At 50.7% G+C, this 13,460-nt stretch overlaps 1 protein-coding gene across 2 annotated transcripts in view; it reads left to right on the top strand.

Annotated features, from left to right (window-relative positions):
* The window catches only part of cdh6 (cadherin 6), a 66,411-nt gene that overhangs the window by 42,040 nt on the left and 10,911 nt on the right, over positions 1–13,460 (top strand). For both annotated transcript variants that reach the window (XM_085255182.1, XM_085255183.1), the window contains exons 9-10: positions 715–836; positions 12,516–12,633. In XM_085255182.1, the coding sequence (XP_085111308.1) occupies positions 715–836; positions 12,516–12,633 (240 nt within the window). The remainder of the gene's footprint in view (positions 1–714; positions 837–12,515; positions 12,634–13,460) is intronic.

Raw genomic sequence — 13,460 nt, 5'->3', positions numbered from 1 at the left:
CAGCTTATCCGGGGGAACACCAAGGCGTTCCCAGGCCAGCCGAGAGATATAATCTCTCCAGCGTGTCCTGGGTCTGCCCCGGGGCCTCCTCCCGGTGGGACATGCCTGGAACACCTCACCCAGGAGGCGCCCAGGGGGCATCCTTGTCAGATGCCCGAACCACCTCAGCTAATAAAATAATAGAACCACCAGGTGGAGGTGGTTCTATTATTTTATTTTATTATATTTTATTATATTTTCTCCTACTGTATCATGCTGCAGAGTGACTGCTGCTCGTCAAACACATTTCATTGCAATGTTGACCCTGTGCTAACTTGCATATGACAAAAAAAATAAAACTGAAAACATACCAGTGGTGTTCTTAGTGACTGCAGTCCCAACTGTGAGATTGTTTTAAGTGTATTCTCTCTGAAGACACAAGTATAGAAATATCGCCCACCTGCCCCATTCAGTGTCTGTTATAGATGATGTCTTACAGAGTCTCATTACTTCTGATCATGGGAGGAGTTTTAAAATCCTCTTCATGTTTTTCTTTAGTTTTGATCAAATTTTCACCTTCTCTCTATATGCTGCACTGGATACAGCAGAGATGACAACAAAGTTTACTTTGAATATAAGCTTGGTGAAGCTGTTACATACAGACGGTTGTGAAGGTACTGGAAAAGTTGCAAAACCCCAAAGTGACAGATGTTTTTGTGCTTTCTGTGCCTCCAGATAATCCCCGTCAGAGCAGCAGCGTCAGTGTCTACATCCGTGTGCTGGACATCAATGACAATGCTCCCATGTTTGCCACTGTGTACGAAACCTTTGTCTGTGAGAAAACCAAGGCTGGCCAGGTACTCACATACTTCATGTGTTAGCTCACTGTGTGCTCTGGTGGCATCTTACTGACTTCAAAGCCTGATTAGAGCAGAGCGGTCCCAGAGCTGTATAAAGACTAGTGACTGAGCATCCAAAATGACACCTTACAGCTCTGCCTAATTTTTATATAAAACAGATGTTGCTATAATGATGGCACCCATTGGTTAGTGTGTTGTAATCTGACTGTGAAACAAAGAACGGCTACAAACCTGAGACTAGTGACTGTCACAACGGGACTGAACGGACTCATGCACAGGCTCTGAATTGAGAACACAAGAATCTTTATTCACAGCAACACCAGGTGATCTATTTACAAAGTGGGGGAATGACGGGCTCCGGGGATCCACACATGAACGGGGGGAAAGACGCTGGAAGTCCACACACACTCCGTCCATGCTCCACGCCTCATGCTCCTCCTCATACTCCACAGAAAACACGATAGCTCACTCCAAACCTCACACACTCAATCGCTCAGGTAACACAGGGGTCGGTCCAGGGAATCTGTTCACAGAAACACGAAGGGAAGATCTCTGGGAAAACACAGGAGTAAACTGAGCTGGGTTTACACTGACGAGAGTCGGCAACGGTCCAGCGATGAGAAACACAGAGCTGCCATCTTATAAAGGGACTGGAACACTGTCGGGTGATGAGCCACAGGTGTGTGATTGCGACCAGGTGCGTGGGCCAAGGGCAGGAGCCCACGGGTGAGCTCTGCCCAGGCAGAGGGAGGAGGGAAAGAGAGGGAGGGAGAGAGCAGGAACAAAAGCAAAACAAACACATGTAGCCATACTGAGCCGAGCGGGTAGGCACAGGGTCCCTGACGGTGACTGAGTGACTGGTTTCATCAGGAAGTCTTCACTAAAGCCATAAATCGAAGGGTGGTTTTCCCCCTGCTCTCCAGAACAGAAGCGTCAGTCACTTCTTCATCTTTGGGACTCATCTTTGCCTCAGTCTTTTGTACACAGTCTGTGGTTGTATTTGAACAAAGACCGAGATGGGGCGCTGTCTTGGCTCATGTTAGCTGCTAGTAGTGGAGCTTGAGTGATTGTTGTCAGTGTGATGATCACAGCAGCAAAGATGCCCCTGTGTGCACACAGAGGATGGGTCTTTTGATTTAACCTCTGCTGGTGTCTTTTCACTCAGCCATCTGTTTTCATTGTTAACAACAGACCAGGAAGCAAACGCACAAGAGAAGAGCAGACAATGACAACAAGTCAGCTATTTCATTACAACCTGCTTTAAACGCAGGTCATTTTCAGAGACATTCTCTGATTAACCTGACGGCAGAGGAGATGTAGAAAAGCTGCTAGTTGTTACCTCAGGTGACCCAGCAGGGCTGCACTGAAAGGAAACATGTATTAGATTTGAAATAAACACAACAATCAGGTACAAGCACTAAAATAGGCTCTGGCTCCATAGTTATGTCCTATTGTAGGGCTGATATTCGGCTTGTGTTGAAGGGATTGATTGGGGCGTAACATTTAAGCAGTTTTCATTTGTCAGTCCTCGTAACAATCACTGCATGCACACTGTGTGCTTGTAGATATCGAGTAAGCTTCTTCAAAGGTCCTTGAATGTGAGCACAAAAAATAAATGCTGGTTGTGGAATAAAATTTAAGTCACTAAAGTTTCTACTCTGAAAGCAAGTGGCAGAAAAATACACATTCAGATCGTGACAGGTTTTAATAACTGACTGGGTGGAAAAATCACAGACACACTTCCTTTCACATGTTTCACATGTTTTCTGTTTAAATGATGAACATTTCACAGACAGTCATTTTCATGTTGACCTCTCAGTACGACTGAGATCAGACGGTGGGCTTGTTTACAGTCTGCCTCATAATCAGAATGATGTGTCGGTCAGCAATGTTCAGCGATATCAGATGTTGTGGCGGAGGCGTGGCCCCGGGCGCAGCTGCAGGGGAGGAGTGGAGCGGAAGGCTCATCAGGGCGGCGCTGCGAGGCCGGTAAGAACAGCTGATGTTGTTTATGGACTGATGATGGTTTCCCTCCCCTGTGTTATAGTGAGACGGAGAGGAGCGGGAGAGGAGAAAAGAGACACACATCAGCTGGGATGGACAGCTGTCATTCTGTGCGATAGTATCAGTGTGTGAAAGTGTAAATAAATGTGGAACTTGGCGATAAAGACCTGTGTGTGCGTGTACCTGTGCCTAGTATATTCCACAAGTGGTGCCGATACCCAGGAAAGTGCCGGTGGGGAAATGTCCGACCCACAGGCCGCGCCACCCGCCCAGCCTCTGCAATTCTTGGTGCAGATGCTGGCGGAGATGGCGACGATGAGCCGGGATCAGGCGGCCGACCAGCGTGCCCACCTGGCCGCGCTGCGGGAGCAGACGGACCGGCAGACGCAAGTTCTGGAGCGGCTGGTCGGGGCCGCTGCCACGCCGAAGCCCTCGCCACTGTCGGTGGCGGTGCCCCGGATGGGGGACGGGGACGACCCACAGGTTTTTTTGGAGACCTTCCGTGCCACGGCGGAGGCTTGCCAATGGCCGCGGGAGGAGTGGGCTCCGCAGCTGCTCCCCCTGCTGTCCGGGGAGGCACAAACAGCGGCCCTGAGTCTGCCTCCGGCGTCGAGGAGCAGCTTCGCGGACGTGAGCCGGGCGGTGGTGGACAGGCTAGGGCTCACCGCCGAAGACCACCGCCGGCGGTTCCGGGCCTGTCGGCTGGCTACAACGGACCGACCATTCGCCTGGGCCCGGCAGCTGCGCGACGCGGCGGTACGCTGGCTGCAACCGGGAACATCGGAGGGGGAGACGAAGCTGGTGGACAAGGTGGTGCTGGAGCAGTTCACGGAGGGATTGCCAGCGGAGACGGCGAGATGGGTCCGGTGCCACCGGCCCGCAAGCTTGGAGGTAGCGGTGACGCTGGCGGAGGACCACCTTGCCGCTGGAGCAGGGGAACCCGGGGACGCCGAACAAACAGGCCCCGGTGCCGGCCCCGAGGCGCCGTGTGCCGGCACCAGGGCAGGCAGAGCGGCTGCCGGCGCTGAGCCCCACTAACCCTTTCGCGGCGTTGGTGCCGTCCAGGGCAGCCGAGCCAAGTGGAGCCGCCCCCGAGCCACGGAGAGCAGCACAGACGCCGGGGCCGGAGTGTTGGAAGTGCGGGCAGCCGGGGCACCTGAGGAGGGATTGTCCGCTTATGGAAGTGGGGCAGGTGTTTCGTGTTGCTGGCGCCCCAGCACCCTCCCCCGGTCCAGGAGGGACATACAGTATTCCGGTAAGGACTCGAGGGGGTATACGCCAGGCGTTGGTGGACACGGGCTGCACGCAGACCCTCGTACACCAAAGCTTGGTTCGCCCTGGGGCATTGCTGGAGGCAGAATGGGTGGAGGTGAGGTGTGTGCATGGTGACGTTCACAGGTATCCCATAGTGCCGCTGTTATTAAAGTATAAGGGCAAAACGCATAGAGTAACGGCGGCGGTTAGCCCGCGCCTGTCGCACCCCCTGATTCTGGGTACCAATTGGCCGGGGTTTCATCAGCTACTGGGACAGTACGCGGGGGTGCGATCACGACCGGAAGCGGGGTGTAGCGTGTGCGCGGCGTTCAGCGGTGACGCGGGGTCGTCCGACACTGACTCCGGGGGGGAGGAGCCGGCGGGTCCCTCACGGGACGTCCCGCCGGCCCCGGAAGTGTCCCCCATGGGTGATTTCCCACTGGAGCAGTCTCGTGACGGCACCCTACGCTCAGCCTTTGACCAAGTGATGGCTATTGATGGTCACGTGGTGCGCCCTGAGGCCGCGCAGACCTACCCGCGTTTCGTCTTATTAAACGACCGATTATATCGAGTGAGTCGTGACACTCAGACAGAGGAAACACACACCCAGTTGTTGGTGCCGCAGGGCCGCCGGGAAACGCTTTTCCAGGCGGCCCACTATAACCCCATGGCAGGGCATATGGGCTATGAGAAAACTCTGGAGCGAATAACGGCCCGATTTTATTGGCCGGGCATCCGAGCGGATGTGCGCCGCTGGTGCGCGTCCTGCCCGGACTGCCAACTGGTTAACCAGCCGGCCATACCGAAAGCGCCTCTGCGCCCTCTCCCCCTCATTGAGGTCCCGTTTGAGCGCATCGGCATGGACCTCATCGGGCCGTTTCACCGGAGTGCACGCGGCTACCGCTTTGTGTTAGTCCTGGTGGATTACGCAACGCGGTACCCGGAAGCAGTTCCGCTGCGCACCATCTCTGCAAAGAGTGTGGCGCAGGCACTGTTTCAGGTCATCTCCCGAGTCGGAATCCCGAAAGAGATACTGACTGACCAGGGCACGTCGTTTATGTCTCGTACACTGCGGGAACTGTACGAATTACTGGGCATTAAATCTATTCGGACCAGCGTCTACCACCCTCAGACTGACGGGCTGGTGGAGCGGCTGAATAAGACTTTAAAGTCCATGATTCGGAAGTTCATTAACGAGGATGAACGCAATTGGGATCACTGGCTAGACCCTCTGTTATTCGCAGTGCGGGAGGTGCCCCAGGCCTCCACGGGATTTTCTCCCTTTGAACTGCTGTTCGGCAGGAGGCCACGTGGGGTGCTCGACCTGATTAAAGAAAGCTGGGAGGACGGTCCGAGCCCCGCCAAAAATGAGATTCAGTACGTGTTGGACCTGAGAGCAAAACTCCACACTTTGGGGAGGTTGTCACGGGAGAATTTGCTCCAGGCTCAGCAGCGTCAGCAACGCCTGTATGACAGAGGGGCTAGGCTCAGGCAATTTTCACCGGGAGATAAAGTGCTTGTGTTACTCCCTACTTCCAGCTCGAAGTTGCTCGCCAAGTGGCAAGGACCCTTTGTGGTCACACGGCGAGTCGGGGACGTGGACTATGAGGTCGCTCGGTCGGACAGGGGAGGAGCCACGCAGATTTATCACCTCAATCTCCTCAAACTGTGGCGAGAGGTTGAAACCGCTTCTCTGGTGAGCTTGGTGAAGGAGAGAGATGAGTTGGGGCCTGAGGTGCCAAATTCTATCATTCCCGCCTCCCTCCCTTGTGATGACCATCTCACACAGGCCCAGAGAGCGGATGTTGTCGCGTTGCAACAGCGTTTTGCGGACGTGTTCTCCCCCCTGCCCGGCCGGACGTCCCTCATCGAGCACCATTTCGTGACGCAGCCTGGCGTGACGGTGCGTTCACGGCCCTACAGGCTCCCGGAGCACAAGCGAAAAATCGTGCAGAGGGAAGTGGCGGAAATGCTGAGGATGGGAGTAATAGAAGAGTCGCACAGCGCCTGGTGTAGCCCCATCGTTCTGGTGGCGAAGAAGGATGGGTCTATACGGTTCTGTGTCGACTATCGCAGGGTGAACGAAGTGTCACGCTTTGATGCCTACCCCATGCCTTGGGTCGACGAGCTCCTGGACCGGTTAGGCACGGCCCGCTTTTTCACGACACTGGACTTAACCAAGGGCTATTGGCAGATTCCCTTGTCTGCCGAGGCCAGGGAGAAAACGGCCTTCTCCACTCCGTACGGTTTGTACCAGTTCGTGACACTTCCGTTTGGCCTGTTCGGGGCCCCGGCCACTTTCCAGCGTCTCATGGACCGGGTACTGCGTCCGCACGCAGCGTATGCTGCCGCCTACCTGGATGACGTGATCATCCACAGCGACACCTGGGCGGAGCATGTGCTGCGGGTGGCCGCGGTCCTGGAGTCCCTGAGGGGGGCGGGGCTCACGGCCAATCCGAAGAAGTGCGCGGTTGGACGGAGGGAGGTGCAGTATCTGGGGTACCACCTGGGGGGCGGGCAGGTGCGTCCACAGGTGGAGAAGATGGCGGCTGTCGCATCCTGCCCGCGCCCCAGGACGAAAAAGGAGGTGAGACGGTTCTTGGGGTTGGCGGGTTACTATCGTCGCTTTGTGCCGGGGTTTGCGCAGCTAACCAGCCCCCTGACCGATCTCACTCGAAAGGGTGCCCCGGATCTGGTCCAGTGGACGGGGCCGTGCCAGGCGGCGTTTGTGCAGGTGAAAAAGGCTCTCTGTGGGGAGCCGCTGCTTCACACTCCTAACTTTTCCCTCCCGTTTGTTCTGCAGACTGACGCCTCGGACAGAGGGCTGGGAGCCGTTTTGTCCCAGCAGGTAAGGGGGGCCGACCGCCCTGTCCTATACATCAGCCGGAAGCTAGCAGAGCGCGAGCGCCGGTACAGCACCGTGGAGAAGGAGTGCCTGGCCATCCGGTGGGCGGTCGGCTCCCTGCGCTATTACCTCCTGGGACGCTCATTCACCCTCTGTTCGGACCACGCCCCGCTGCAGTGGCTCCACCGCATGAAGGATGCCAACGCCCGGATCACCCGGTGGTATCTGGCGTTGCAGCCCTTTAAGTTCAAGGTGATCCATAGGCCGGGGGCGCAGATGGCAGTGGCCGATTTCTTCTCTCGCTCGCGGGGGGGGGGGAGTTGGCTCGGCCGGACGGCTCCCCGGCCTCGAACGGGCGGTGGGGGTGTGTGGCGGAGGCGTGGCCCCGGGCGCAGCTGCAGGGGAGGAGTGGAGCGGAAGGCTCATCAGGGCGGCGCTGCGAGGCCGGTAAGAACAGCTGATGTTGTTTATGGACTGATGATGGTTTCCCTCCCCTGTGTTATAGTGAGACGGAGAGGAGCGGGAGAGGAGAAAAGAGACACACATCAGCTGGGATGGACAGCTGTCATTCTGTGCGATAGTATCAGTGTGTGAAAGTGTAAATAAATGTGGAACTTGGCGATAAAGACCTGTGTGTGCGTGTACCTGTGCCTAGTATATTCCACAGATGTCTCAGCTGCAAGTGATAGAAAATAATTATTTAGGCCCAGTTCATGCTGCCAGTTAAAGTGAGGCAGCGGATCCTTAGCGTGCCCTTGGATGGTAACAGAAATGTGATGAGTGTTTACACTGTCCAGATTTATCAGCTGTTTATGAAAAATGGCAAATTCTGGAGTCGGTCCTGTAGGCTGCTGATAAACACATAACCATGAGTGCAACACACAGACATGATCCTCATAACAGGCATGTTGTATGACACTAGCTCAGTGTGGACCGGCCTCCCAAACCTCTCAGAGGTTGTGCTAGTCTGCCCAGAGCAGGTGGCACTGTACTTATGTGTAGTGATGGGCTTTTATGAGTAAATTGCAGGACATGAAAAGTTCCAGAAAGGCTAGACTGAGCACATAATCCCCTTTTAGCATAAAACAGAAGAGCACTGTGATTGCATGAAGTCAGCTTTTATTATGACAGCAACATTTAACTGGGTTTGATCAGTAAACATGGATAATTATAAGTAATAACTTGTTTGGAAGCACTGGTGTCCCCAACCACCACACTAACTTTAGCATTTAGTATAGACTTAGTATGTTTTCTCAACAAAAACAATGAAATTGAATGTTTTATGCAGCACTAGATGTAACTGTACTACTACACTCAACATGATTTATCACACAGTGTGTGTATCAAATGTATTAGTGATTAAAGTGTGATAGCTTAAAAGTGCATGTAAGGCGTGTGCACATTTCTGCAGCTGAGAAACTGAGCACTGGGGTTCTTCTTTAAGCTCATGTGCCATATTGTACATCTAACATCACACAAGAGTTAACAGGGTCACAAATCTGTATGTGCCCACACACACACACACACACACACACACACACACACACACACACACACACACACACACACACACACACACACACATTAAGTATAACACAACAAATCTAGATCCAAGTCTCCCACAAAGTTGATTCTGTTCATCTGGACGTTTTTAGTGGAAGAAATGTTTTGTAACTCATCAGGTGACGTCTTCAGTCTCAGCTGACTGCAGGTTTCCAACCTTATAAACAGGACATTTGTATAATGACTGAAACCAGCACCACTAAGGAACAATGGGCTGGGAGGTCATTTTAACCCACTTTGGTAAAGACTGCCTAACGCTAGTACGTGAGTACAAGCAAACAGCTTGGCTGGCTACAGGAGCCGCCTGAGATTCAGCCTCACATACAGAAGATGCAGGATTTACTCCTACAAGTCTGCAAATGAGCTCATCAGTTAAGAGCATCCGAGCAACTAAAATCCTCCAGATTTTGCTGCCGCTGGTCCTCTTACAACTCTGGGGTTCTGCCATACTTTCGTCCTTTAATCTCTCAGCCTATTCATCTGTCCATCAGTGTTAATCATTGATTTTTGTTCCACACAGAACCTCCAGTGCTTCCCTCAGACTCTTTGCTGTATTTGTTGCACTTGTGCATGTTTGCAGTACTGCCACTAATCTGTATTAAACCCTTTAATCTCTCAGCTAGTAATTCCCATTCAAGAAAATAAGACTAGTTAAACAAAATACTTACATGCAGTCACAATAACTAACTGCACCTGTGGATGAACAGCAGTTACCCAGGACCAACACATATGGGTACACACGTGTGTGTGTATATAGCTTTATGCAATAAGACTACACGCCTTTGGAGTGGGAGTCGTGGGTTCCACTCCCCACCAGGGCGTCTGTATGCCCCAGTCCCAAGTGTGATGGGAGAAGGATCGTTGGTGTCAGCGGAACTGAAAGATGGTCTTGGTAACTGGCTACGGCGGATCCATGTTTCAAGCTTGGCCATGATCCTGAGTGAAGTAACCTCTGAGAATCTACTAGATGATGTGAATGCAGCACCGAGACTAACCAGCTTATCTAACAAGTGAAAGAGACATCGATTCACTGATCTACAGCAAGGACATTGGAATGTCATTCAGATTGGAGAAGTATAGTCAGATGGTAACGAAGAGAGGAAAGGTAGTCAGAACTGAGGGGATCAAACTACCAAAGGCAACAGTGCAGACATCGAGGACAGCTACAAGTACCTGGGAATCCCACAGGCAAACGGGAACCACCAAGAGGTCGCTAGGAAAGCTGCAGCCACCAAGTACAACCATTAATCTGTATTAAAGCCTTTAATCTCTCTGCTAGTATTTCTCATTTAACAAAATAAGACTAGTTAAAGAAAAATACACACATAAATACACACATCTCTCAGCTGACTCCTCAGGACCTGCCTGACCTGCAGAGGGTCAGGCAGGTCCTGAGGAGTCATCTGAACGGTAAGAAATAAGATCCAGGCTACCAACACCTACACACTGCCCATGATCAGGTACCCTGCTGGGATAATAAGCTGGCCAAAGGTGGAGATAGAAGCCGCTGACATCAAGATGAGGAAGATCCTTACCATGCATGGAGGGTTTCACCCCAAGTCCAGCACCCTGAGGCTGTACGGTAAGTGGAAGGAAGGGGGCCGGGGACTGGTGAGTGTCAGCACCACAGTCCAGGATGAGACAACGAACATCCAAGAATACATTGGGAAGATGGCCCCAACTGACCGAGTGCTCAGTGAATACCTCAGGCAGCAGAAACCAAAGAATGATGAGGAAGAGGAGAAACCATCATGGAAGGACAGGCCCCTGCATGTATGTACCACCGGCAGATAGAGGAGGTGGCTGATATCCAGAAATCCTACCAGTGGCTGGACAAAGCTGGACTGAAAGACAGCACAGAGGCACTAATCATGGCAGCACAAGAACAAGCTCTGAGCACAAGATCCATAGAGGCTGGGGTCTATCACACCAGGCAAGACCCCAGGTGCAGGCTGTGTAAAGATGCCCCAGAGACAATCCAGCACATAACAGCAGGGTGCAAGATGCTAGCAGGCAAGGCATACATGGAACGCCACAACCAAGTGACCGGCATAGTGTACACCAGGGGTGCCCAATCCCGGTCCTCGAGAGCTACCGTCCTGCAGCTTTTAGATGCATCCCTACTCCAACACAGCTGAATCAAATGGTTTGATCTCTACAGCATGCCATCATGTTTGGCAAAGGCCTGATAACAAGCCATTCATTTGATTCAGGTGTGTGGGAACAAGGATGCATCTAAAAGCTGCAGGACGGTAGCTCTCGAGGACCGGGATTGGGCACCCCTGGTGTACAGGAACATCTGTGCCGAGTATAACCTGGAAGTCCCGAGGTCAAAATGGGAGACGCCCCCAAGGGTGGTGGAGAATGACCGAGCTAAGATCCTGTGGGACTTCCAGATACAGACGGACAAAATGGTGGTGGCTAACCAACCGGACATAGTGGTGGTAGACAAACAGAAGAAGACGGCCGTAGTGATCGATGTAGCGGTTCCGAATGACAGCAATATCAGGAAGAAGGAACACGAGAAGCTGGAGAAATACCAAGGGCTCAGAGAAGAGCTCGAGAGGATGTGGAGGGTGAAGGTAACGGTGGTCCCCGTGGTAATCGGAGCACTAGGTGCGGTGACTCCCAAGCTAGGGGAGTGGCTCCAGCAGATCCCGGGAACAACATCGGAGATCTCTGTCCAGAAGAGCGCAGTCCTGGGAACAGCTAAGATACTGCGCAGGACCCTCAAGCTCCCAGGCCTCTGGTAGAGGACCCGAGCTTGAAAGATAAACCGCCCGCAGGGGCGAGAGGGGAATTTTTAAAAATACATTTGTATATCTTGGTCTTGTTTTGTTTGGTCCATACAAGCCAATGATACAATAGCACTTAGTTTAAAGAGCAGGCAGTTCACCCACATGTTAAAGGTTATTTGACAGAATTATTATTACATGCACAGCATTTTTATCCCACATTATAAGACCATATGATTCTAAGCTTGTAACAGCTACAAGCTTAGAATCATTTATAGAAACAAATTATCTATCTGCCCTGCTAGAACATTGTATATCTGGAAGTTTATGACAATATAGACCCTTCCATTCAGTGAGGTCTCCTTTTCACACAGAAGTAACAGAACTCTCTATTTCACTATTAGTATATTAACATGTTATATGTTCATTCAGTATGTTAAACCCACAGCACACGTTATACTCATAGTTTTTGAATTGGTTTCAGCCTGAAATTCATCGAAACTGCATGAAGCTGTGTCGGCTTCTGTTGCCTTACACCGATTCTCCACCCAAAATCTATCTTTGGAGTATGAAACTCTCCGACCCTGCAGACTTGAAAGGTAGCTGTGGAACGTTGGTGTCATGCTGCTACACAGTGAACAGCAGCTGTTCACAGATTGATTTCAGCTACAATGGATGTCAACAGTGGCAAGTGTACACTGTTGGATAAAACATATCAAAACCAAGAAAGGTCTCAGATTACAGCTGTAGAATAATCTCCTCTCTTCATTGAAATTCTCCACATGAAATTTCCCACTCGTGGGACTAATAAAGGTATCTTATCTTAAACTCTGTGTGATCCTACATTTGTTGTTTTCCTAACATAAAGTTAAATACTCTGCTTTTGTGTCCTGCTGTTACATTTTCAAAGCAGGAAGCAGGTATGTAGCTACATTTGAATATAAATTGGTGAGTAAAGACATTAGAATACCAAAAAGAAAACAGCTTACTTCCAAAGAAGGAAAGGTTCATTAGTGCTGCTGTTAAAGTGTAAAGCAGCAGCAAAAGTCTAAATGGAGGTATCGAGTATTTGTTTTATTTGTTGCGTGTGATTCGGTAAGCTAACCACTGTTTCCTGTTCTTTTTCAAAGTGCTGTTTAATCGACTGCTGTTGCTGACAGAGATATTGATGTAGCACAGGCAGCAATGAGCCTGATCTATCTAAGCTGCTCACTTTGGCAGCTTTACAGACTCCACCATGATGCTCGTGTTGATCAATGTTGATGTCTCTGGCAGCGGATCCAGACAGTGAGTGCTGTTGATGCTGATGAGCCATCATCCGGACACAAGTTTGCCTTTAGTCTGGCTCCAGAGGAGACTCACCACAGAAATTTCAGCGTCAGAGACAATGGAGGTAGGTGATCTGACACAATTATTCAAACTTGATTCTTGGGTATTATTTACTTAAATTGCATGAAACAAAAACTAAACCAAAATATTTTAGTAATGTAGGAAAAAATGCATAAAAACAATTGAAACGAATACAATGATATTTTTGCCTTAACTTGTTACTGATGAAGCATTTCATTTTCTTATAACAGTTGAAACTGAGAGACATACAGTGTAGGGCTCCTTGGGTTAGCCGCTCAGTCTACACCAAGGACCAAATCATATTTGTTCTGATTACTGTTGAATCCACATTGCAATTATGTGAGTGCACCAAAGAGCTTTACTTGACATGCCCACATCTGCCTCTGCCTCGGCTTGAGATTGATGGTAGCTGGGTGAGCATCTATCAATGCAGCACAGGTTGATTGATGTTAATCGTAGATATACATTTGAAGAGATGCTGCTCTTCATTGCATGAACACAGCCACCACCAGGGGAGCCAACTCAGATAATGCACGTACATCTGTTGAAGCAGAGGTCTATACTGACTTCATCATAACTTACTGCATTTTAAACCAGTGTTTAAATGGTTTGACTTATAACCCTTTACTCTAAACCATAATTCAGTCAGGCAGCTCATACTTGAATTGTTTTTGGCAGAACACAATTAAAGTTTGGCACCTATCATTCACAGCTTTTGCAATACGCATACAAATTGTGAATAATTAAATACCCCCATGAGGGTAGAGATAGATATCAATGTGATGGAGAGGCCAGCACTGCAGGGAGAGGTGGGAAAATGTGCAGCTTAGATCAATGTGAAGTTTTTCTATCATTTTACACAAACGTTCT

Source organism: Mchenga conophoros, linkage group LG18 (genome assembly GCF_057382185.1).
Source record: "Mchenga conophoros isolate Kocher_MC1m ecotype Shallow Benthic linkage group LG18, M_conophoros_male_GT1.1, whole genome shotgun sequence".
Taxonomy (NCBI): domain Eukaryota; kingdom Metazoa; phylum Chordata; class Actinopteri; order Cichliformes; family Cichlidae; genus Mchenga; species Mchenga conophoros.
This window is presented reverse-complemented; position numbering and strand designations above follow the sequence as displayed.